At 50.5% G+C, this 25,085-nt stretch overlaps 7 protein-coding genes across 7 annotated transcripts; 4 read left to right on the top strand and 3 right to left on the bottom strand.

Moving 5' to 3' along the window:
* Window positions 1-1,324: 1,324 nt before the first annotated feature.
* Window positions 1,325-4,205, bottom strand: P152DRAFT_484407 (N-acetylated-alpha-linked acidic dipeptidase-like protein 2). The gene is made up of 4 exons (XM_033682005.1): window positions 3,029-4,205; window positions 2,125-2,960; window positions 1,600-2,074; window positions 1,325-1,548 (listed from the first exon to the last, which is right to left on the bottom strand). The coding sequence occupies exons 1-4, from the start codon at window positions 3,726-3,728 to the stop codon at window positions 1,418-1,420; spliced, it is 2,142 nt and encodes a 713-aa protein (XP_033531431.1). The 5' UTR covers window positions 3,729-4,205; the 3' UTR covers window positions 1,325-1,417.
* Window positions 4,206-5,826: 1,621 nt separating this feature from the next.
* P152DRAFT_461187 (uncharacterized protein) lies at window positions 5,827-6,812 on the top strand. Its single transcript, XM_033680069.1, has 2 exons — window positions 5,827-6,186; window positions 6,243-6,812. The coding sequence occupies exons 1-2, from the start codon at window positions 5,860-5,862 to the stop codon at window positions 6,591-6,593; spliced, it is 678 nt and encodes a 225-aa protein (XP_033531432.1). The 5' UTR covers window positions 5,827-5,859; the 3' UTR covers window positions 6,594-6,812.
* Window positions 6,813-7,094: 282 nt separating this feature from the next.
* On the top strand, window positions 7,095-8,923 carry P152DRAFT_441287 (uncharacterized protein; the record flags this gene model as incomplete). Its single annotated transcript, XM_033677697.1, has 3 exons — window positions 7,095-8,098; window positions 8,144-8,177; window positions 8,225-8,923. The coding sequence occupies 3 exons, from the start codon at window positions 7,095-7,097 to the stop codon at window positions 8,528-8,530; spliced, it is 1,344 nt and encodes a 447-aa protein (XP_033531433.1). The 3' UTR covers window positions 8,531-8,923.
* Window positions 8,759-13,044, bottom strand: P152DRAFT_150200 (uncharacterized protein). The gene is made up of 3 exons (XM_033673925.1): window positions 12,903-13,044; window positions 9,894-12,668; window positions 8,759-9,823 (listed from the first exon to the last, which is right to left on the bottom strand). The coding sequence occupies exons 1-3, from the start codon at window positions 12,906-12,908 to the stop codon at window positions 9,254-9,256; spliced, it is 3,351 nt and encodes a 1,116-aa protein (XP_033531434.1). The 5' UTR covers window positions 12,909-13,044; the 3' UTR covers window positions 8,759-9,253.
* A 4,336-nt stretch (window positions 13,045-17,380) lies between these two features.
* On the top strand, window positions 17,381-18,062 carry P152DRAFT_461190 (uncharacterized protein). The gene is made up of 2 exons (XM_033680070.1): window positions 17,381-17,634; window positions 17,744-18,062. The coding sequence occupies exons 1-2, from the start codon at window positions 17,515-17,517 to the stop codon at window positions 17,936-17,938; spliced, it is 315 nt and encodes a 104-aa protein (XP_033531435.1). The 5' UTR covers window positions 17,381-17,514; the 3' UTR covers window positions 17,939-18,062.
* Window positions 18,063-18,422: 360 nt separating this feature from the next.
* Window positions 18,423-20,963, bottom strand: P152DRAFT_150263 (uncharacterized protein). Its single transcript, XM_033673926.1, has 2 exons — window positions 18,941-20,963; window positions 18,423-18,882 (listed from the first exon to the last, which is right to left on the bottom strand). The coding sequence occupies exons 1-2, from the start codon at window positions 20,732-20,734 to the stop codon at window positions 18,733-18,735; spliced, it is 1,944 nt and encodes a 647-aa protein (XP_033531436.1). The 5' UTR covers window positions 20,735-20,963; the 3' UTR covers window positions 18,423-18,732.
* Window positions 20,964-22,280: 1,317 nt separating this feature from the next.
* On the top strand, window positions 22,281-25,058 carry P152DRAFT_484413 (uncharacterized protein). Its single transcript, XM_033682006.1, has 2 exons — window positions 22,281-23,249; window positions 23,667-25,058. The coding sequence occupies exons 1-2, from the start codon at window positions 22,738-22,740 to the stop codon at window positions 24,922-24,924; spliced, it is 1,770 nt and encodes a 589-aa protein (XP_033531437.1). The 5' UTR covers window positions 22,281-22,737; the 3' UTR covers window positions 24,925-25,058.
* The last annotated feature ends 27 nt before the right edge of the window (window positions 25,059-25,085 follow it).

The raw sequence follows: 25,085 nt of genomic DNA on the forward strand, positions 1-25,085 counted from the left end.
ATAGAGGAGACAGGAGATAGACGAGACAGACAGACAGTTCCAATCGACCAGACTAAATCTCAAGGAAGTAGATAGATCCGGGGTTCCGGTGATGTGGCTTGTCTGTGGATGTGCTCGGTAGGATACCTTAGTTCACGGATGAACTAACTACTGTTGACCAAAGCTTTCTGTCCGCGTTTCCCTTGTGGATTTTTGTGGTTTTCATGATTTCATCTGGCAACCCTGACTCAATCAACTGCTGTGCAGTTGACACTAATCCAGACAATACCTGCAGTAATTAGCGACTTCGTTGGGTTCGTATTCCGTACCTTATGGTGACTTGGTGAGATGGAAGTCAGAGGATGGGCTAAGAGGCAGGGGGCGGCGCGTATTCCGGATCCGGGAATAATAGATCCGCTAGGCTTAGCGGCTTAGCACTGAGATATGTGGCGTTTGTTGCGGCCGTCGAGTCGTCAACGTCGCATTATTCAGACTTCACTACGGAGTAGACAACTCGACATCCAGCTCCCGTGCAAATTATCCGTCGTCATTCTTCAAGTATTCCCGTCACCATGCTGCGGGGATTTCGGCAATAAACTGCTTGTCCCTTGCCTCTCCACCGTTACATGCACGCAATTCAGCCACTAACTACCCAAGTCCGAAAGTGGATGCCGTTGACCAAGCAAGATAAATACTCCAGAAGGCAGAATCGGAAACACCCCATCAGATCTGGCTGACTTCTCAGTTCTCAGTTCTCACCGATCACAGCTGAGTGCTGGCTCCCAGACGCCACTCGAGTTAGTGTCTTTCAGCTTTACCAGACCAATTTCTCCCCCCACTAAATCCTGATCTTGAGTTCTTGTCAGTTGAATACATACATAGTTCATGCACATGGCACAACTAGTACATGTAGGTTTGGGTTAATGAATATCTCCAGTACGTACTTGTTGACATGGTGGGTCGCACCCGATCGATGAATCTAGACCTGTGTACATAACCCCAGAGTACGGATAAGATGGGTTCAATACGAGGCTCTGTTGAGAACGGCGAATTCGAACCTCTAGTGACCTGGTCTTCTAAAGTCTAGACTCGCTACTGCCGCAGGGAACGACTCTTCATCCGCGCCCTTAAAGTTCGACTAGTCTGGTGACTGATCCTTAGAATGTGTGTGAACCGCCATCCTTGGCAGCACCTGTAGATCGGCCGACCCGTAGAAGTTGAGGATGGGATGCATCTATGCTTGGTGGAATCCTGGATAGACAAAAGAGAGTAGCGAGATAGATTGAAATAGTGGATGTGCAGTTGCATCAGACGGAAAAGCATTCTTCGTTAAATTATGATTACGCTTCATTCGACAAAGCTCATACGCTAAAATTTCTTTTCCGTAGCGTTCGATACACATTACTGTTCTCTAGCTGCTCTTCCCTGGCCAATGATCCTAAGGTTTGATTATATTTGCTGCCCGAATAATGCCTTGAGCTGTCTTCGTGACCCATTCCTGTGCCATGTCGAAGTCCTTATATATCTCGACGGCCTCCGTGATTCCAGGGAAAGTAACAGGAGCATATCCTTCAAAAAGTCATTAGCAGTGTTAGTCGATGGCCGCAGATTGGAACCTACCAGTGTCTAGGCCAGGTGCAAATGCGACGTGTTGATAGAATTCCCGTTCGGGGAACCCTCCTTGGCTTGTGAAGCCTCTTTGGAAATCACGGTATTTATGATTCACAACGAGGAGCAAATCAGCATCCTCGCCCTCCAGAGCTTTCTGTTCGAGTGCTTTAATTTCAATCGCTCGCCTCTCAAATTCGTCGATGGCGTGGGTGAGTTCAGTGAGGTCCACGCTCCCGCTGGTTGAAGAGATGGTCTTCTCGACGGCATCGAAATACTTCTTCAATTCCACTGTGTAATTAGGAAGGTCAAATGGGACGACCTCATCATCTGCGAGGTGATATGCCAACAGTGACAGATACTGTCCTACCGCTTTATGGACGGGGAATCCCGGGTCACCGTAAGTGGTCATCCAGTGCCAGGTGTCATAGTTCGAATGATAGTGATAGATTGGATCTCCGGCACCTTGATCGCTCCCCACATCGAGCTAATCGGATGGTTAATATTCGTCCTCGGTTGGCGGATGGTCCTACTTACTGAAGAGATGCCTTTGTGGAGGAAAGCAGTGTAGTCAGATCCGGAACCTAGGACCCCAACCTCACCCTCCGTCTCCTCAAACCAAACGTCATACATTGTCAAATTCAGAGCCCCATTTTTGGGCCAGATGACCTTCTTCATCGTCTCAATTGCAACTTTATGCAGCTCTGGGGTCGCTGAAAGTCCCGGGGAAGGTCCGGAGCACCCGACATCGATATTAAGATATGACACAGTGGTAGCTGAGAGCCATGGAATGTATTCTTCCACCCATTCGGTCGATCCGAGGAGGCCGTACTCCTCCGCGTCCCAGGATGCTAAAACAATGTTTCGTCGGGGTTTCCATCCGGTTTGAAGCAATTTACCAAAAGCTTTGGACAATTCCACCATGATTGCCGAGCCCGAATTCGGGTCCGCAGCCCCTCCGACAATCCAAGCATCTCTATGATTGCCGATTACGATGGTCTCATCGCTGTTCGTGCCGTTGATCCATGCAATGGCATCCCAGATCGGCGTGATCGCATCTCGCATGACATTCGACATGGAGAGGACGGCACCTGGGGCGGGACCGGTGCTATAGGTGGAATTGAGAGCACCAACCCAATTGGTACGATTGACTTCCGACCCATTGGTACCATGGCCGTCTAGGGCATTCAACAAAGGTTTTGCGTCCTGCCAGGAAAGTGGGAAAGATGGAATACGAGGCGTGACCGGTGACTTATCCGTACGAGGGCTGTCTTCCTTTGATGGATATCCAGGGGTCGTTGGGTCTCCTGGATAGGTAGAGAGGAATTGCACAGAGCCTCGTTGGGCAGACGTAGGATTTCTTGCGGGTCCCTCTGATACAGGTCGTTAGTCGACCTATAAGGAAAAGTGCCGTTGCTATGCATAAGAGTCGGCTAGTTACCTGGATATGCGGCATAGCCGTTTGCTTCAGTCACATTGCCGTCATCGGCAGTGTCGGTGAATATGACTGCTCCGATCATTCCGTAGTCTTGGGCATTCTTAACTTTCAATCCTCGGAAAGGCCCTCCATACCTTGCAAGAGCAATTTTGCCTTCCAGCGGGACTCCAAGGGCGACGAGACGGTCAAAGTCCACTTGTTGTCCTCTACCGACGTAGACATATTCCGCCGAGGCATTTCCAGTAGCTGAATATCCGTGGAACACGGGGGCCGAATCTGGGGAGCCCGTTACCGAATCTTCTGCCAGTACATCTTCTTTCAACTTGGGATGAAACACGGACCCATTTCCGTAAGTAAGTGTGAGCGAGTTTGACACTGGGTAGTTCAGATACACAATATATTCTGCCAGGGAGGCCGTGAATCCGTTCTCAGCCCAGCGATCTGCTGTCCATTGCGCCTGGCTCTTATTGGTGCCGGCAATGTGCAACCCATGAGTATAATAGTGGCTCCATTCAGAGAGCGACGTACTGTCGAACGAGTTGGACAGAATCGATTCGGTTTCTGACAACACCGGCGGGAATGGCGCATGAGGAGCTTGTCGCCTTGAGAGTGTTCGGCCTCTCTCCAAAAGATTTTTCTCGCGTATACATGCGTTCGCTTGGGCAAGCAACGATATCAGTGCAATTGAACGTGCCCCCTTCATTGTTACAACGCTTGCTAGTGACGGGACAAGAAAACGGACTCAAGCAGTAACGACATTGTCAATCGAGTTCAGGTCGGACGGACGTCACTCCGGCTTTGTATTTATACCACCATCCGGGCATTTGGATAACCACCCAAGATGGCAACTATTGGCATTCGACTGTACAATCCCCGGACTCTTTTGTGCGGGACTCGTTGTCTCATCTAGGATAGTCCAACCCCACCGGGTTCAATTGCTGGGCGAAGGACCTTAGCATTGGCATTTTCGGAGCTTAGCCGCTTTTTCAGGAAGGTGATTGTGAATCCAATTCCTAGACAACGTAGAAAGCGGCGTTGGAGCCGGTACAAAATAGTCAAGTCGAGAGAATAGTTGTGGCGATGATGCGCTTGGAATCGACATGGATGGTGCATCGTGATCTGATCCGATGTGGGGGCCACGGAATGATTCCCAAGCAACTGATGTCATCCCCCAATGCTCCCGCTCGTCTTGCGGAGCAGAGGCAGATACCAAGTACATAGTCGATTTACTGTGTCTACTAATGTTCTGCAATAGAAGTGCCGTGCTCAATGATTCTCACTCGTACTCTCGTAGACCGGTGTTAGGACTAAGACGAGTGATTAGCACTGCAGATCGTTTCTCAATGCGGTTGACACCGGGAACCCAACTCTTGGGGGGAACAGGGTGATCTGCGTGAACATATCAGGTGTGTTGTTGAGCTGCATCGGTCAACGTTACATTCAGTCGAAGTCTGAAAAGCATCATCAGGACGTAGATCGTGCAATCCCTCTTGTGAAGCACGCGACCGGATCAAGGGAAAGTGATGAAAGAACACAATGATTGGTACAGTCAACACGTACCGCCATGGAGCGGGAGGCCATCATGGCCATATCAATTGTCATTGCGGCAAACATTGAGTTTTGTTCTGTTTGTTGACAGAAGCTTCCTCTCCGGGCGCGGCCCAGGTATTGACGTCGATGTGTTCGTCATCCACCCCCATTTTGGATATAGTCGGGCTAACAAAGCACTCAGTCAAGCTGCTAGTAGTTCATATCGAAGGATATGTGTATAGCTTAGTATCATTGATACCGATAACACTATCTAAATCTTTTATCTGCGAAGTGGATGAAATCTTTTAGTGGTTCGGCAATGTTGAATTTGTTGAAGCGTCGTGAGCGTCCAACCACAATAGTAGCTGCTTTACGACCCTGTTGAGGGATTTGCAAGATAGATAACTAACTGTCCCGCAATTAACTTAATATAACTAGTTCGAGAACGAGCACCTCTAGGAGACTTACCGCAAATATGTTCGCTTGGGCGACAAAGGTATCAAGAGCTTCGTTGACCGGAGATTGGGGATCCTCATGAAATAAATAACTTCCCCTTTTCGAACTCGAATAGATGTAAGTAAAGAACAGGTGGCGGCCGTCCAAGGTCCCCTAGGCAGAAACAAAAAGCTTCCAGCTTGCTATCCAAGCAAGATTGATAGGATTAGTCGGTCGGGATTATACGTCAATCCCGGCTCTGGAGAGACTCCGTTGACATCGGTTTTGCTGCCGGGGTTTTGGTTATGCGGCGGATAGCGTCCGTCCCTGCTAAATAAATGGATAGAATCAGACACCTTCTCTTTGTTATCTAGTTCTGCCGGCCGGATCCAGATTCCATTAAGTCCTGTCACTGATACGATACTGGACGCATTTGTCACAATGAAGCCGCTCAGCGGTGAGACGAACTGATTGCCAATGATGCCTCCGATTGTGATTTTGTCACGCCATCAGTTACTCTGTGCGAAGGTACAATAAGTACTGAGGGTGAGAAGCTCAATCCGCATGGGCGGAAGTGGCGTCGAAGTCGTTAGTTCAGCAAACCAACGTGGCCCAAGGTTTAGATTCGTCTGAAGATCGATGCCCTGTAAGAAATCCCTCGTGTATCTAATAGGGTTTTAGATGATGTCAGCATTTCTGGTGTGTATGAACTTTCACGATGTGAGCGTAATGATTGCATCACCATTCCATCACTTTCGGTATGAAAATGTGAATTGTAGCTGTACTACCGTCCCAATCAAGATTCAGTAGAAGAATTCTAGAAATCACACCACTCACTCGGTAACCCGCTGCATCTCATAAGCACCAGTATGTTGACCATTGGTTCCGCATCTTTGAGGGCAGCATTGATTTACACACGTTCCCGTGTCATTCAAATATCACTGAGTTCAAGAATTGCAGCCATGTCTACCATTTCAGACGCTATCACCAAGGACCACCGTGAGTTGGAGGCTTACTACAAGGAAGTGATCAATTCGAGCGACCATGACCACCAGGAACGCTACGGCAATCAGTTCACTTGGGAGCTCGCTCGTCACTCCGTCGGAGAGGAACTCATAGTGTACCCGGCATTTGAGAAGTACATGGGAGGGAAAGGCCATGCAATGGCGGAAAAGGACCGGATAGAACATCATCGAGTGAGTCGCCCGAGAATAGAGCTTGGTTCATGCTCATGATCCTAACCGACGTCTAGGTCAAGGAGATGCTCAAGGAATTCCAGAACATGCAGCCGAATGATCCCAACTATGTCCCGAAGTTGAAGGAGCTGTGGGGGAACCTAGAGCAGCACATGAATGAGGAGGAGACGGACGACCTCCCTGCTCTGGAGCAAGCTCTTCAGAAGGCTAAAGGTGAATCGGAGTCCATGGCCAAGACCTTCGGCTTCACCAAGATGCTAGTCCCCTCTCGAAGCCACCCGAGCGCTGGCGAACACCCACCATTTGAGACTGTTATGGGCCTCCTCACCGCTCCAATCGACCATATCGCCGACATATTCAGGAAGTTTCCTGATAAGACCATTTCACCCAATCCATCCACCAAGTGAAACATCACAGTGTGGACAGGAGGTGTTGTATTCTAGCTCTTCATCACTGGCAGTGCAGCACCAACATGCACCATCTGTAGTATCAGTCGTAGTATTGTCAATGACATGGCAATCTGTATAATTGTATATCATCCTAGCAGAATCCTTGATGGCCGCGAAGTGGTGGTTAGTAAAGAGTGATTTTGAGCATGGTTGTACTAAACGTTGGTGTGCGTGGACGAAATGAATGAGAGCGATATGGTTGAATAGCAAAACAAACCGGAAAGTTGTAAGTTGCGGCTTACCTAAGGTCACATGACTAGCGGAACGCGAGACGCGACCCGCCTGCATGGCTTCACCTCCTCCATTGATTCACGTGCTCCTCTTAAGTCTTGAATCTTTATGTCCACAACTGTCCAGTGAATCTCATACATACCTAAGTACCTGTATCTGTGGAGGTCCGAATCTTACTTCTTCATTGAAGGGAAAACCACCAGGATGGCCTCTCGTGTAAGGCAATCCATGGCACCGTCCGCAAGCCAACGTCCAGCACAATCCAGCGCCGCAGATCCGTCCTATGTTCGCCCTTCGTACCCCCTCAATCGCGAAGCCCAATTTGCAATTGACGAACTCCTCCGGTCTAGCTCTCTTACCTCTCTCGAAAAGCATCTCTCTCAGGCCAGCGACCTTCTTACCCAATCCGCCGGGGAGATCAACGACCGGCTCCATGAATCGCAAACGCGGCTCACCAAGCAGCGTGAGCGGCTCGAGTCGCGTGAAGCCGATGGTGCAAGGCTGGTACAAGAGCGGGAAGAACAACTAGGAGAGATGCGAGAGCGAGTGGAGACGATGACGGAAAAGATGGAGGAGCAGGTGCGGAAGATTATCGATGCTCAGAATGGGCTTGAGGAGATCCGGAACAGTGTGGCAGCGGTACAGGGGGAGTGTAGCCAGTTGTCTCACCTTCCGGGGCGGACACAGGCCAGGCCGTCACAGCGATCGAGGACCCAGAGGGTGGCGGATGACGAGGATGAGGATAGAGATACGGAGATGGTAGATGCGGACGAGAATGAGGAGCAGGAGGAGCTGCCAGAGTGGGACTTTCCCATTGCGTCTGATATCTTCCAATCACGGCTAGAGGCCGCAAAACACGAGTATCAGTCTCTAAGCCTGGCGACACGTTACGCAAATCACAACACCTACATCGACTTCCGACGTCTCGTGCACGATTCACAGCATCCCAACGAAGACGGCCCACCACTGCCTCGCCCAGAAACGTGGTTCCCAGAAGGAGATGCACCTGGGCCCGGAGTCACCCTCTTCAATCAAGGAGCCTCTAGACCTGGAGCCGAGGAAGAATCGGACGAAGACTTGGCTGTCTCCCGAGCCACAATCAGTACTAAATGTCCGTTGACATTGCAGGAATTCAAGGATCCAGTTACGAGTCAAAAGTGTCCGCATAGCTTCGAGCGAGATGCGATTATCGGCATAATTAAGCGGAGTACGCTACGGGTAGGTGGGAACGAGTCCCAACGAAGTCGGAGGGGTCCTGGGCATGGGATGGGTGATAGATACGTGAGGTGTCCTGTGGGTGGATGCAAAGAGGTGCGTTGTATTGTCAAGCTGCCCGTCTTCCTACTAAACCCGATCAGCATATCACCGAGTCCGACCTCCACACCGACTCGGTCTTAATACGCAAGATTCGGCGCATTCAACGGGCAGCGGCCGCCGACGAAGACGAGGACGGAGGGGACGAGAAGATGGATGATGACGCGTTTGATGAATTGGAAGATGATGACGAGGTGGCCGCCGTACGGCAGAGGAAGATTCGAAGAGGCACAACTGTGCCGCCAAAGACCGAACCGCGGAATAGCGGCGTCACAGGGAGGCCTAGTGTTTCTGAGAGGAGTAGTGGGGTGACGCAGACTGTTGATTTGGGAAGCGATACGGAGGAGTAAATTGGACGAAGTCCGAGCGATCCAGTCGCAAGGGATGGTTGATGATTATCAGTCAAACAGCATGGCCCTGTCGTCAGTTCGGATGAATGGCCGGCCACGCAGCGAATATCAAGTTCTATAAGGGGATATGTCCAATGTCGCCTGGAACGTCATTCATCCTATTTACTCTTGATCTGATCTTTCATCTTCCAGACTACCATCAACGTCACCAATTGAATACTACAGTGATTTGAGTGCGGCCACTTGCACCCACCAGGAGAAAGCACACAGCTAGCTGTACCCTAACGACCAAGCCACCAGAGATGTTATATTCCACCCCGTCGCCGTTATTAGGGCCTGGAGCACGCGTCCGCTCAACAACAATTCAGAGCACCCAGCCCCGTATGGAAGAAGGCATAGAAAGTAAGACCAGTAAAGGGACATCCTGGCGCAAATGAAAGTAATGCAAGAAATAGATTTCGTAGACTTGCAAACGGTCCTGGCGACCCATCCATGCAAATAAATGCCCGAATCGTATGTTATGGGCCCAAAATAAAGAAAACACAATTCATTCCTTCGTATTAAGCTGACGAAAGTCTTCGAGAACACCAAAAAATGAAGAAAAAGGTAGAAATAGAATCCATCGGCCGGTTATAGAAGGGTCATTGGCAAGCTAGCAGCCGCAAGCAAAGCATACTCACACACGCCAGTCGATACCGCGCTCATCCTCCTCCCTACATCTCTTCAATCCAACCCTTCACCCCAAAACCGACCCTGGCCACGCTCCTGCACCGACTCATGTTTCAACTGCAAATATGGCGCCTCTCTTTGGCCATGCGCATTGTATCCTTGTCCGTTGGCACCTCCGACTGCACCGCCTTGCCCACCATAGCTACCTGGTCCTGCAGTCCCTAGATAGCGTTCACTCCCACCAACGGTGTATCCGTTCTGCTTCATACCATTCCCGTAGCCCTGATTTGCACCGCCTGATTGTTCACTGCGATCATAGGCATACGGATTCTGTTGGTGGTATTGGTGGTATTGCTGGTGTTGGTGTTGTTGGTGGTGTGCGTTCGGGGGTTGATAATGCTGGTATGCGTTGGTGTTCGACTTGTGCGACCCATTGCGGTCGAATTGGGTGTGGTTTGAGGCATACGGTTGTGTGTGCTTGCTGCTACCTCGAGAATCGTGGCGGGATGGGGTGGCGTAACGATCCTCGTCGGGAGGTGGCTCGTTGCTAAGGTCATATTCGGCATAGGTGGGTGACTTGGGGCCGTTGAGAGGGGGTGACGGTAAAGCTGCAGTGGCTTGTTGCTGGAGGAAGGAAATGGTTAGACCACCGTTCTTGTTTGCATGACGAACAGTAAGGATTTTGTTAAAATACCTCTCGAAAGCCTGCAAACATCCTCTCTTCCTCCGCCCGTCGCTCCTGTTCCCTTTGTTCCAGCTCCATCTGCTCCCGCTCCTTCAGTTCCTGTTCCCTCTGCTCCCGCTCCATCTGCTCCCGTTCTCTCTGTTCTCGCTCCCGCTCCCGCTCCCTTTCTTCTTCTTCCCTCTTCTTCATCAATGCCTCTCGCTCCTCCTTCTCTTTCTGCTTCTTTGCCGCTTCTTGTTGCTGTCGCTGCGCCTGTTTCTGGGCCGCACTCTGCGGGATCTGAATCTGCGGGTGCATCTGCTGCACTTTCGCGAGGTAGCTATACATGAAGTTTGAGAGAAGGACTTGGGAGTAAAGCTCCCGGCGGGGATTGGCAAGTTTGATATGAGCCATGCGGTAAATGGCGCGTTCCTCGAGGATGGAAAAACGAGTCCAGTTGTAGTCAATATCAGGTCGGAGGATTCGGGGGGTTGGATCTGGAGACAAGCCACGGGACGCTGATTGCTTGGATTTGGAGCTAGAGTCAGCGCCGGAAGACTTATTCTTCTTGGACCCTCCAAAAAGGGAAGAAAATAAGGAGCTATCCTTTTCCTTCTTGGTAGGCTCGGATGACGCCTTGCGGTTTGTCTCTTTGCGTGCCTCGTCAAGCTTCACCGAATCACGATCGAGAACCAGAGATTCGCGCCCAGGGGGCACCGCACTGCCACGGCTGTCGATGGAGGATTGGAGCACGTCGAGACGGGTTGAGTCGTCCTTGTTTCCAGGCTTGGAAAGTTTCGACTTCGATTTATCTTTGTCCTTGGACTTGTCATCTCCACCAAACGACCACCATGACTTCTTGCCACTTCCGTCTGACACCTCCCGCTTGTCCTTGCCTTTCTTCTCCGATTTTTTCTCCTCGACGGTGGGGATAAAGGAAAGCGAATCGGTACGCGTACTGTTGCCGGGAAGCGGGGATGGATGGGATGACATTTCGTCGAGGGTCTGATTATGAGCTTTCTGCGAGCGTTGCGTTGGTGGACCGGGAGGGGCACGTTGCTGAGATGGCCGGTTGGGTAATGGTGCTTGCGGAGGCTTCGATGGTGGAGGTTCGTGAGAGGATTTTCTTTCCGGGAGATGGAACTGTTGTTGCGGAACGACTTCTGATTCTGGAGGAGGCGTTTCAACGATGTCAGGAACATTGTACCCAGGCAATTGCGCGGAGGTTCTTCCATTGGACGCAATACGCGAATGGAACGCTCTCTGTGGAGGAGAGGTACGCCGTTGTTGCAGGCTCGGGTCGCTTTGGGTTTGTTCCTGCTTCTGATCGTGGGTGATGTGTCCTATGTCCGAAAATGCGCTGTGTTCCGGTGGAGGTGAAGGTGATGTGGAGGGGAGGGGAGGAGACATGGCACGCCGTGAGGGTCTCGAGAAGTTTTCGATCGGTTTGGATGAGGATATGGGCTCCGTCTGCGACCTTGAAAACTTAAACTCTTTAAAATCCGGAAGCTCGGGGATCAGAGGCATTTCAGGTATTTCATCTCGCCCAACGATAGGAGATGAAACGGGAGACTCTTCCCTCTCCGGTTCCCCATGTCGACTTGCTATTCGTTTCGAGAATGGAACCCTCTCTCCCTTCTTCAAGCTACCTCGTCGGTATGTCGTCCTTGTCGACCGCTTCAAGGAGCCTACTGGCTTGGCAGCCAGTACTGGCATATCCTCTGGGGTGCTGCCAGCATCGCTGATGGACTCCATTGACTGCCTGTTGTCTTCGAGGCTTCGTCTCTTCGGGGTCGTCTCCGGGTCAGATACCAGTTCCTCCAAGGTGGACAGGTTGACCCCGGAGTCGGGATGCCTCTGAGATGCAAGCGATCGCTTCCTCAACAACCGCTCTGCCCCATCCTGATACCCCGACCCGCTATCAATCTGCCGTGACAACATGGATTTCTTTCTACGCAACCCGCCGGCTGACCCGGCTCGATCAAGGCTAGGGGGGAGGAGAGCCTCATTTTCATCGCCGGACCGCCGCTTGAGTGTTTTGACTCGATCATCGATGAAGTCTTTGAACTCTTTCGGGGCGAGCTCTGGGTGAACACGTGCAGGGACCCAGAACATGTGTGAAGGATCTTGTTCATCATCGCCCTGGGAAGCGGGCATCTTGAACCCGGAATTGAAGGATGGAAGGTCGGGATCCATCGCGTTCACATCCATCGACATCCGCCGGATCGCTTGCAAATTGCTCAGCTCCTGCGCTACGGCTGCGGGGCTTGATTCGTAGTCGATATCATTGAGCGGAAATCCAGTAGTGGCGGTCTCTGAAGCGGACCGATGTACGCCCGGTGGAGACGCCGGTCTTCGATCGGCGGTAAAAGAGGAGCTCCGAGGCGGTATATGGTATTCTTCCGATCCATGGTTTGGGTTCGTCGGGGATGTGGGTGTGCGTTCGTTCGAAGTCGTTCTTCCTAATGGTGTCCTTCCCTGCTTATCAGATGATGATCCTCCAGATGCTGGGGGGAACCAGGATTCCTGTTTCGAAGATGATGGTTGGCTGTCATCTTGAGGATTTCTTTGCTGCTCAAAACCGAAGGTATGGAAGTTCTCCGCTCCTTCGACTTGGGTTGAACTGATGAAGCTCAGAGGTCGCGAATGGCGCTTTGGGTCGGAGTCGGATCGATCGCGTCCATACATGTCTCCTATCGCTTCGGTGACGTGGTGAGAGTCGTCGCTTATCGAGATTTGCGGAACATGGCCTTTGCGTGCCTGATATTTGCGTTCGAGTTCGCGAGCGCGCTCGCGGCGTTGAGACTGGGAACAAAGCATGTTAGCAACGATCCAACCTGACACTGGGAAGAAGATGCTTTGGTGCGATTAGAGAGACGGAAATCAAGGTAGGGGATTGAAGAAGGCTGTCCCTGGATCGGTTCTGCAGTGGAGTTGTGCCAAAACTGCTCAACGGGGGCTTTCTCCAATAGACATCGCGGCGCCCGACCGATGAATCCCATCGGATATGTTTGCGGAGGAAATGAATCGCCAACTTACATCCATATTCTGTTATGATCTAAGGGAACAGCGGTCGTAGCGGAGCAGAGTGCGAAGCGGCAATGAGCCCAGTCCTCGGCGGACAGACGGCAGCGTGCTCATGGAAGGCGATGCAAGCAAGCGAAGAGCAGCAGCGAAGACGGAGTGGGTGTTGACTCAACCAGTCTCATGATCCGGCCGGCAACACGCCTACGGTGGAAGGTCGATGGTAGTCGGTCGGGATGGAAAGAAGGAGACTGTAATCGATCGCTTCGGTATCTTAAGGATCGCGTGGCTTAATTAGTCGGGTTGGAGAAGGATGGACGGCGCAGTCACGGGTGCGGTAAAGGGTGTCAGGGAATACGGCGGAGTATGAATCGGATTCGGTGAGCAGGCTTCGATGGATCTCGGTGTTCCTAGGAAGTGGATAGAGGATGAAGGAAGCAGGCGGAGAAGTATAAGCGTGAAGGTGAATGGATTGATGATGGCCTTTGAAGATTGGAGAGATGGAGTCTGGAGAGGGAGAGTTGAAGCGGAGAGGGACCGGGGGGGTGTAGGCTTTGGATTACTGTACATACGATAGATACAGTTCAGGCCTTCAGGGACGGGATATTAATTATGAACCGCGTGTGAGATCTAAGAAGTGAGAACTAAGCATTAATATTAATGAATGCCCCTAGCAAGTCCTCCATCGGGCATCGGCACATAATATCGAAATTAATTCCAGTATGTAACAGCAGAGACAATAGCAGTATAAAACAAGGGGTTTCTAATCGCAAATCGTTAACAATACCGTACTATCACCGTGTGATTGGCCTACAGTGGATTTAGGGCGAGTGGGAAGCCCCAGCCACTGGGTGCTTTGAGAATTGAGGGTGTGAAGCCCCTGTATTGGGGGGAAAGGCCCTATGATTGGGACTTCGAGCGAGCGTGGGAGAGCCCCTGTCCACTTCACTTCAGGCGCTTTTCTTCACCTACTTTCCCTGGTTGCGGAGACTAGCCTTCGGGCGCCTAAAGGTTTGACTGCACTTGTGACTCCAATTATGACTGGCCAGATGAAAGCCAGTGCAGGAGAGAGAAAAGGAGACGGCGGAGAGAGATAGGTTCCATCGATTTTTCAATACTCTAATTAACTTGTGTGCATCACCGCCACTATCCTCGTGCTGACGCCGAAAAGGGGATGAAGCGGGAAGAAAACGCTTCACTGGTTCCACGGCATCTCAGTTACAGGCTTACAGTACCTATCAATGCATTCGCCGCCATGCAATATTGTCTAAAACACTCTTGCTTCGATATTCATCTCTACTCTTTTCCGATCGTGCTAATGCCCCATGAACTATTTATACATCTCCTTATGCGGCTCTGCCGCTGCCCGATGGCCCGATCTGACGGCCCCTGATCCATTTTGACAACATCACCAATGTTCAGTAGCAAGTACTATGCAATCCACGGAATACGAATGGGTATTTCCCTTCAGATTCAATTCCTCTTTCTTGTGTGTGTTCGTTAAAGTCTCTTGAATTAAATTCCAACCAATGTCAGCTCTAAGTTCAGCCTGAAGTTTGAAAAATGTACTCACAAGTCGCAGGATAGTCTTCGCAGCGTCCTCTATTGCAACTCCGAAAACTACCAACTCCAGTTAAGACGCGATATATAGTCACTGCACTTGCACCAATTTCATCGGAGGAGGATTAACTTGAGCTCTACCCTCATTTGTGAAAGAGGCTTCGCTTCCTATTGTCCTACTGTCCTTCACGCCTATTCTTGCCGACTTACCTAGCTGCATCACTACAAGCCCAAAGGTCAATCCGTGACGGTAGGCCACCAAAATTTTTGGGAAGGCAATGCAAATACCGTTCCTGCTACGTGCTGGGAACTATACAACATGATGTTGCGGGCGGCGTTGCCCTCTGAGGTTCAGCAGCTCCTCTCAGGTTCAACAGCTCCTCTCGACCGCGATCGTACTAACAAAAGACCCGTCGAAGCCTCTAGAGGTCTCCGTTCCCGCGCCTACATCGATCCTGTTAGTGTAGTCTATATATACGATGACGTTTCGAGTGCGCGTCGTAGTCACGCCGACTCCAGTGCCTACCATCAAAGATTTCAAACTCGGAGGATGGAGCTTCATAGCCGGGGACATAACCGTTACCAGCTAGTATCATGTAGCGAAGGACTGGGATGGGACAAAGGCGTCCATGAAGAGTATCCTGTCGACGAGTTCTGGGTGAAGCGGTCCTCGAACGATTGAGTCGATGAGTGGAGTGGAGAGATAAAATGGGCGACTGCGCAGAGGCTGGCCGGAAAAGAGAATATGGCGGAAGGAGAGCTGACGCAAAGGAATGGAAATAGTAAGGTGCCCGGTTGAGGTCAAGACGGCTGGCTATCGAACAACTTGGACACTTTCGGATGTGGATTAAAGATATGCCCTAGCCGTTTCTTTGCGGGGAACGAAGTGATCACAGTGATTTGGAGTTGGATCAAGACCTCTCATCACATTCTGATTAGAATAGATAGAGGAACGAGAGAAAGACAAGATATAATGTCTTTGGCGAGCAGGATTTGCCATATTATGCAACGGTCTAGCGATGGGACCCAGTGAATATATATCCTTATACCTCGAGTTCCGGTACTGAAGACAGGTCTACCTACAAATCCGATTGCCTATGATTGTATTCTAAACAAAGGTAAGGGATGTTTCCATTCTCGAGAACCCACAATTGGATCAATAATGCAGGATCCGGCGCAGCATTCCCATTCGGATATTCCAACCATCGATACTACCTAAGTACCAGAATCCGACCCAATTCAAACGACCCGGAAATACCAAGACCATGGACCTTGTATCACAACCCCTTTTCTTAATAAATCCCCTCTCTGACCACGTCATCAACTTCATCTCCCTTGCCCGGCTCCTAGGGCGTTCCTCCGTGATCAGATGCATGTGAGAAATGCATGAAGTCCATGTTTTGAATGGAACGGAAACTTGGGGTTGATGACTGGATGGGCTGAGCAACTGAAGAGAAGCCATGTGTGGGATTGGCAAAATATGACTGAGTTGGAGCGAAAGACTTGCTTGTCTTGATATTGACCAAGTGTGACTTGCATCTTTTAAAGCTGCAACATTGGCCTTCAATGATCATGGAATTGAAACACCTGAAGCTGTGGCTCTCGACGGAAACTTACCTTAATCGTGCTAGTGTCTGGTACTTGCTCCGGCCAGCTTCGAGACTATTACTCGGGCATTGAACTTTCACTTTGTAAGGCTTGTAGGTAAGTGGAAGGAGAGGAGCCAAAGGAATATCTATTCAGAATGCGGCAGAATGGAGATTGACGTGGTAAATGGTATTCGTATATGTCATGCAGGACGGAGGGCAAGAATTTCTTGGGTTTTAATCACACAATGACACCCATCAGCCTCAGCAAGATTCAGCGTATGCGACAGTCAGAATCAGAATCATGTTTGCCAAAGATACCCATAGCACCTGCGCTAAGAAGTTTCGGCCAAGATGCCAACTACAACATGACTTTGCCAGAGTTAATATCGCCAAACCATTGTCGGGTAACTCCTACAGGAGTATCGAGGATTCGAGGTCCATATCGTATCGAAACCTCCATGGAATAGGCCGGAAGAAGAATAAACCAGTCGTCAATAATAGCGATGCAGAAGGGCCATTGGAAAATTGTTGAAAATGCTTGAACGCGTTATGGTTCATAGCGAGCTCCTTCGGGACACTGGCTTCGTCGTTGTATATAGCGTTCTTCCCAAAGTAGCGAGTGTTGTCTAGCCTTGCTATCGTTGAATCTCTTTAGTTAAGCCGTCACGAGCTCCTCCATGCAGAATAGCGGGAGGAAACCCCCGTGTCAGTTGATCTTTGACCCGTTCTTATGTTCGCAAACGCTTGGTCAAAAGAGACTTGAAACAAGACAAGTTGCCTAGCTGTTTGATAATGAGTCCACCTTCAGACGAAACAGATCACTCTGGAAAAGACTGAACGGACCATTGGTGATAGGGGTTTCTGCCCTGATGAGCTGAAACCACTCCATCATCGCAGACACGACCTCTCGACTTGGGGAAGAGCTGTGATTAAACAGGAAAGACGCGCTCTAAGAATTCATAATCATAAGGTTGTAGATAAAGAGGAAACGGTAACTTGGAGGGCTAACAGCACATCCACATGCGAGATGAGGTCTTGGACACAGCAACGGCAACAAAGCAGCTCAGTGGGCTGACTGAAATGGCGATAAAAATGATAGCGGGACAGCCATGAGAGTCGAGTATGCTAACCAATGGAGTCTAGTAGTGAGTAATAGCAAGGAGTAATAGCATTGAGACGCCCGGCATGAGGACAGAAAATGGTTGCGGACGAAGGGTGTGAAACGGAGGAATAAAACCGACATCTAAACGGAGTAGAAGCAGCAGGGATATGGATATGGTGGTAGAGGAGAGCGACACACTGACGTCATATTAACGCATCCGGCTTCAACATATTTATACCTGGTGATACTGGTATATAAGTTCTTTCGTGACCTGTGTACCGACAATAGGCACGGTATGTAAATAACCAGCCAATTCCATAATTTCCCATTCAAGTCTTGCCCTGAACCTTCTTCAACCGGTTATCCAAACTCAACCATGACTACAAACAAATCCAACGCCAATATGGTGTCTTCTAACGCCAGTGGCCATACCTCTGGTCACAACGCCGGAGAAAACGTCAATGACGCTGTCAAGGTTGCCAGCGACAAGGTTCAAGTATGTCGTTTCGTTTATTCCCCTCTCGTACTTCATCTCCACTGCATCTCCACTCACGAGCCGTGCGCTTCCAAGTGTTGAATTAGACAATGATGCTGACACAACCCAGGGAGCCAGCAAGATCATCCGCGGCAACATCAATACCTTCGTCGACAGTGCGGCCAACACCAAGGCAAAAGAGGGGGAGAACGAGCGGTTGTCACAGCAAGGTCATGACCAGTGGGAGGGGAAACGGGAGCCGACGGGGGTCTTTGGTGAGAGCAAGGGAATCGATACAGCGTATGCGAATGGCAGAAGAACCTAGGAAGGACTTTAGAGAGCTAGAGGAACTGGAAACGACCCGAATGATACCAGATGGCAGTATGATGAGAAACGGATATCATGTAGTGTCAAATGAGATTTATACGCCGCCTATCCGGAGTAGAATTGCGCTTGTGTTAATAAATGCTCGGTTTCGCTTTGAATTACGTTCGCTTTGAGTTACGTTTGCTTTGAATTATTCATTCGCTTTGTCTTGTATTGCCCGATATATACAAGTACAAATGCCACCGATTCCCAACTCTAGATCAGAGAAGATCTTTGACTCTATCCAAACGGGAAATCAATCCATCCACACAAGAAGAACGCTCATCAACGAAGGCCCTGGCGCAAACTTGCGCAGATCAGCTATGGGAATATGGGAAACAGGCCAACGATGAACATGGAAAACGCCAGATGTCCGGATACTATCCACAATGGTCTTGTAGACAGCATGTTACAGCCTATCTACGAACAAAGATCCCCGTCTAACGCCCTTGCCAGATGCAAGGGTACATAAAAGAACTCCAGATTGTGGAAATCGAATTTCGTGCCGAAAAACGCCGTGGGTCCGTCGCTAGAAACGCCAGTTGATGCGGTCATGGAAAACGCTCGTGGCATCCATCGGATGCGATAAGTCCCGTATGAATAATAATACTCCGTTGGCCGTGGTCGATAGGTCCCAGGCCGTGATGTATACCGATACAAGGAGACTGACATATTGACAGAACTCTGACTCCGGGAGGCAGTGAGAAGGGCTTGGTGAGAAGGGGGTTTCGAGTCCCTGAGAAACAAGAGGTATCATGCGAATTCGGGCCAAAGATAGTATGGCAAAAGCGTTGGTCCGGTCCATTTCTCGCCGTAGGAGTTCGTTCTCGAGCCGTCGAAGAAGTCGTTGTGAGCATCTTGAAGGATCGAAATCCAAGAGGACGGTTCAGGATGCTTCATCCACTTTGCTAAACGTTAGCGATGGTTCTCGTAACACGCTTCCGATGACTCCAAAACATACCTGATTATGAACATGATACGTCCAAGCCCCCTTGAAAAAGTTCTCCAACGTTCGGTTATTTGGCGGAAATTTGTCTTGTTCAACCCGGTAGTCGGCGATAGCACCGCTGGCTCTGAGTGCTGATTCTTCGGCCGGAGTTATGCTGAACCAATCGTGCATGGCAATCGGTGCACTGGCACTGCCATTGTTCACATCAGTTGTCCGCTCAAGTGCTGGCGCCCCATTTCGCTGCTCCACGGTTTCTTCATGCTCTTCATTAACCTCGGTCGAATTGTCGAGATGGCTCCGATTATTCAATTCCGGAAAATGTGCGGTCGGGAATTCGATGCGCTCCAACTCAGACCCGTCATAGCTCTCCCACTCATCCTTGATGGCGTCGTCTTTTCCTTTGAAGACGGCGCCGTAATCTTTGACACAAGGAATCGTGCACCGTCCCTCGCGGTCCCAATTGAATTCGGTCCAAATCGGGTCGAACGCGGCGGTTTCCATCATCTTCAGTTCCTGATCCCGGCCATCTTTCCATGCCATCCTCCCAATCACTCTTGGGTGGAAGTTCAACCCCATGCGCACTCCGCCGTACAACAAATAACTGCTCAGGCTGGAATTCGCGGTGAGGGAGAGGATTGCGGTATTGAAATCGCCAGGATGGCTGTGGGCGGCCCAGCGCTCGGCAAAATCGTGTTGTTTTGGTAGGAGGAGAGGACGCATGTCGCGGAGGATGAGAACATCCATGTCGAGATATAGTCCGCCGTGATTATGTAGAATAACGAATCTTACCGCATCGGAGATGGCTTGCGGAAGGAACGTCATTTGCTTCGCGGTGAGGACCAACCATTGCTGGCCAGCGGCGTCCTCGATGATACCGTCGGCAACCACGATCTCGCCTTTGGCATTTGGTTTCCCCGGAGATTTGTAGTACTGAACACCGTCCTTGATCTGGTCAAGTTGGGGGAGAGGGATCCGGGTAGGGAAATTCCACGCATGCAGGGAGATGTCGCCGCGCTCGACAAAGGGGAGGAACTTTGAGAACAGAGGATCCTGCGTCAACATCTTCTCGACCCCGTTCGGATTCCGATCCGCGTCAATCCATATCCACAACCGCGAGCAGGGGAGATTCTGGGTGTACAGATAGGATTTGATAAAAACTTCCACACGCCATGTGGCTGGACCTGTCCAGTAGACGTGGTAAGGTATGATAGGACCGGGACACTCGCCAAGGGTCTCGTTGGTCGATTTGGTTACCGACGATGGGTCCGGATACGCCTTGAGCGTGTTGTTGTGGCCATCAGCATTGAGGTATTCGGCCTTTCGAGGATCCTGAGCACTTGCGCGCGTCGATGGTGCTGGGAGTGTGTAATACTGATCCTGCTCCTCGGCCAGGAAGTGCAAGCAGTCGAACACGTTCCTCATCTTCTCCAGTCCTGTATATGTCCCTCTGCACGCTTCGACGAGGAGATCCAAGTCTGCTTCGGTATCGAAATCGGGTCGTGGTCCCCAGAAGGCATCGTTCGGCTTGACCGCGGTCTTCGGGCGATTGAAAAGGTTCGCATGAGGATTAAAGGTGATGGGCGTTGGCTGTGAAGATAGCTGAACCTTCACCTTCTCTTCTTCCAGCTTGAGGACTCCCGTCGGCCGCTGCCCTTCCACCAGAGCCGGAATCGCTAGCTTCGTCGTCACGGTCCTCGGTTGCTCTGCGACGTATATGATCCCGAGTAGTGTCGAGTACAACAGTCCAGCGAGGACCAGGTTCCTTAACAGTACACAGAATCCCCGTGTCCGTCCGCCCATCGCCATGTTGGATAGTACGAAGACAATTCGGGTCGGAAGCCTGTCTCGCGCTGGCTTCGTCCTCAAATCGAGCGTGGCAGGGACAGCGAGAGCGATATAGGTCGTCGAGGGGGGTCGAAGAAGGTAAAGATATACGTTCTGGCCCCGCACCCGGATCGGATATTATTAGAGCATGTGGTTGAAGTGTGGACGGTCGGAAAGCAATCGGATGGTTAATGTATCCACGGATGAAAGGTCAGGATCAACAGTCGTTGGTTTAAGGTGCTCTCAACGCGCCGTTTATTGAAGCAATGTAATGGTTCTGGGTACTCAATGAAGGGCCCAGGCGAGTGGAAAAGATACGAGGAAGTAAATACAAGTGGATGAATAGGAATTCAAAAGAGCGACAGTGAAAATTGATCCAAGGCAGAGGTGGAGAGTCGAAGAGTGGTGGGATCGAGGAGGTGGAAAGGGTGAATCCCGTGAATGAGGCTTAGCGGAAGAATAGAGGAGGAATTGAAGGATTTCAGGAGGAAGCAAACAAGGTTCGCCAAACAAGGATCGTTGGCGTTGCAAACTGCATATGGTCCAGGCGTCCAGCCGTCGAGGGGCGCCGGACGCAACAAAGTCGGGTCTGCGAGTTATCCTGTAATAGGCAGTTATCCACTAATAACGGCTAACACCTGGTGCTTCTTCCAAATGAGGTTAAGTTGGCGAGTTCAAACTTGAATCAACACCTGAATGGTTGCTTGGCTGGCGGGGATTCCGGATGGGTTTCGTTCATGATGATTCGGCCCCAATTGGCAGTCAATCAATATATTAATAGCCAAGGCATGATACGGTTATGAAGAAGGGAATTGGAAACCTCAGAGAGAGAGAAACTCAAGAGAGAGAGCTAGAGGAGAGAGATAGCCAAAGGTGGGATTTGATCATCTGAATAGTGGGATGGGGGTGGTGTCGAATGTCGATCCTGGTCTGATCCCAATCCTGAAATCCTGAACTCTGAATGCCTGATGGAAGGATCAGTTCTGAATTCTGGTTACTCGACGGACGTATTATGCTTAGATCCGAAATGCTTCATGTCAGTTCCTTAATTCTCGGTTCCTTAATTCTCGGTTCCATAATTCTCGGTTACTTGATCATTGGGCCTGCTCGCCTGGGTCTCCTCCATTCAGGGACTAGGTGATACCGATTACGATGCGTCCCTGAGGGCCTGAACTCTCCCTGGTCGCAGTCAACTAGTCTCTACCAAGACGGTCTTGCGAGCAAATCTTCCTCTGCCATCCACTCCTAGCTTCTTAACGATTTATTTCGGATTTCCAACTTGAGGAGCACAATGACTTCAATGAGGTAAGACCACCGGTGATTCAAGTAGCAAGGTGGAGATGAGGGTGTTACTACAGTGTACTACCAACTCAGTCTGGTCAACAATCGTCAGTACGGGGCTGGAGAGGACTAGAAACATCAAACCGGAATGGTGAAGACGGAAGCAGTGGTGGTGATCTGGTGGCTGGCGGACGCGACGGGGGGAAGTACATGGGATCATCGTATCAGATCCGATGTATCATCGTATGTATTTTTGTCTTGATGTGAGTGATGTGACGTGACGAGTCTCATGAATTATGATATCATGGGGATGGAATATTCAGATTGATCAAGACCATTGACCAAGTGACCAGCATAGCTTCTGATCTTCGGCTCTCCTCATCTTGAAATAGGTCTCCCCAAGCGGCTCAAGGCCCAAATGATTCAAATCCTCATTCTCTTCATCCAATTTGACGAACCCACTTCTACCCGAGTCCCTAAACACACCGGCGATTTTTAATGAGTTCGGGTCAACTGGCGTCCCCTCCGGCCCCCAACGCCCCCCGCGAAGTCGTGTAATCTATTCCTGAAAGATGAACGATTGAATATCAACCGCTTGGGATTTTTTCTCCCCTTTCCCCATCTATTTGATGTCAAACTCCAACTGGATTCCGGAAGTTTGGACTCTTCGATGAGTTCCGAGGGAACACACCACCATTGTCTTCATGCCATGCTGCAATCCCACCATCACGAATCCTCCAACGTGGGTTTGCCATCGATCACGCTCCTCGTCGGTGGTCGTCATCCGGAACTGCATCGTCATTCTTTTTGGATTTCTGGCTGTGCCACGTCCGGCTTCGCGTCGCTGGCTTCTGCCGCTTCGCCCACATCCCGTTCATTGGGTTCCCTCGGTTGACCAGGGACGTCCCTGTCACAGACCGGATCTCCAGGACTTTGCACACCCCCAGCGGTTGGAACAACGTCATTCTCCTCCCAACCCCGACTTCTCCCACATCCCCCTCTTCTCACGCCTCTCTAGCCCACGACTAAGATGGAGCCCCGTAGATCCTTTGTCGCAGAGAACCAAGAAGAGCAGATATGACGCCCATCTCTGTCGCTGGTCCGTCCGAGGATATGCAAGCTTGACAACCGCCACCGATATTACCGGCCGAGGGACTGGTTGCGAAGTCGAGGAGGTAGATGTCCCTGGAGCATCCAGTGGTTCAATTCCTATTCAGTATGTGCAGCTCTCTTGATCCTTCCCTGTTCTTCTTGCATATTATACGACATCCAGTCCTCGTTCAAGTAGAGACAAGACATGGATGAGCAAGCCAGTTGTCGAGAACATAATAGTGCGATGACTGTCTCGTATTGCACCATATTGGCTTGGCTTGAGCAAGGAGATGTCCAAGCCACTTTGAGTTCTGTAGACAATATCTCCTCGAGCTTCTCTATGGTCGGGCTCGTTGAGCTGGACGTTTTGCATATCACGCGCTCAATTGACCTCTCAATCATTTCGTTCACCTCAAGCGTGGTAAATCCTTTTGATACTGCCTTGTGTTTCCTGTTTCAAGTCGAACCTTTTATACTATACTCAACGGAAGATTATATAGACGGTTTCTTGAGTTTAGCTGGGCTGATGGTGCGTCTCCAGAATTTACCATCCTAGGTCGTTATCAGGCCTGGGCGCACCATATCGAAGAGCCATCCTTTACTTCCCTGCATTGCCTTACGATGTTTTATCGGTCCCTGGACTCACCAACGATATCGACGCTCGAGATGCTGCTCTTCTTTGCGAGCAAACTGGGATTCCAGTCATCCAGATCAAATACCGCCTGAATTCGGTAGATCGCTATCCGAGGCCAATTCATGATGTGTTTGCAGCGTTTGATTGGGTCTCCCAAAATCTAGAACAATTAAGTAAGAGAAGTCATCTTAGGTCGGATGAAGATAGTGATGAGTTCTCGAATGGAGACAGGAAATGGAGAAACTCATCCCTCCGACTTGCGACTTACGGAAGACTCGTTGGAGCGCAGCTGGCTACGACCCTTGGCTTAATCGAGTGTCGAATGACAAGCGGTACGCCTAGCATTGTCGCAACCGCCGTGGATGACGCTGTTGTCGATTGGACCTTTCCGCAATCCGACATTTCCTACTTTGCCAATGACTCGAGCATACCAGCCGGGGCAAATTCAGGGTTCGATATCACTGACGATGACCTAAACCGCCAGTGGGATGAGTTGCTCTCACTTGAGTCTGGTTCTTTAGTCGACGAGGTGGGCGGTGCCGTCATACAGGAGCCCCAGGTAACGAGAAAAAGAAGAAAGAAGCGGAAACTTCCATCCTGGGAGAATTTCCCCAATGGCGGACCGTTATCAACCAGCACCCTCCTTGACCTCCGCGATCAGCTCTTCCGCCGTCCCTCACAAACCCTTGATCCTTTCGCGTCACCCCTTTTCTTTTTCCGCAGTAGTGGCATCGCCATTCCCGAACCAGGGACGGTCATTACGTCCACATCATCAGACCCAACCGTTCCGTTTGGTGATCCTTCAACTGCCCTTCCATACCACAATCGCAAATCCCACATGGTCTACCCTCCTACCGGATCCGGTCTGCGGCTCCCCGACTTCTCTATAACCGCCTCCGGCACCTCGCCGCTACGTGACCAAGCCGAGGAACTTGCCAAGCTTCTCCGCCGAAGCGTGACGAGGTCAGAGGTGAAGAGAATGAAGACCGGGAGAGGCCTTGTGGATGATGTTCTGGATGACGGGACGATTCTCAATCATGCGGTCATGAAGGCTGAGAAAAGAGTTTTACTAGATGTGAGGGAACGTCCGCAGGGTTTGGGCAGAGACGAGACACTCTTGGTCGAGAAAGCTGCGTGGTTGAAGAATGTGCTGACGGCTGCATAAACACGCCCCGCATTGCACGGAGTCAAATGGTTGTCGTGGACAGTGAAATCAGTCAAATACTTTGTAGAGTAGTAAATTCCCCGTTCGTACGCCATTGCTCATGCAAAATTCGATCAGAAATCACCGATCCACGCTATCACGATATCAAGTCATCCCTTCAT

Source organism: Eremomyces bilateralis, assembly GCF_010015585.1.
Source record: "Eremomyces bilateralis CBS 781.70 unplaced genomic scaffold P152scaffold_22, whole genome shotgun sequence".
Lineage (NCBI taxonomy): Eukaryota > Fungi > Ascomycota > Dothideomycetes > Eremomycetales > Eremomycetaceae > Eremomyces > Eremomyces bilateralis.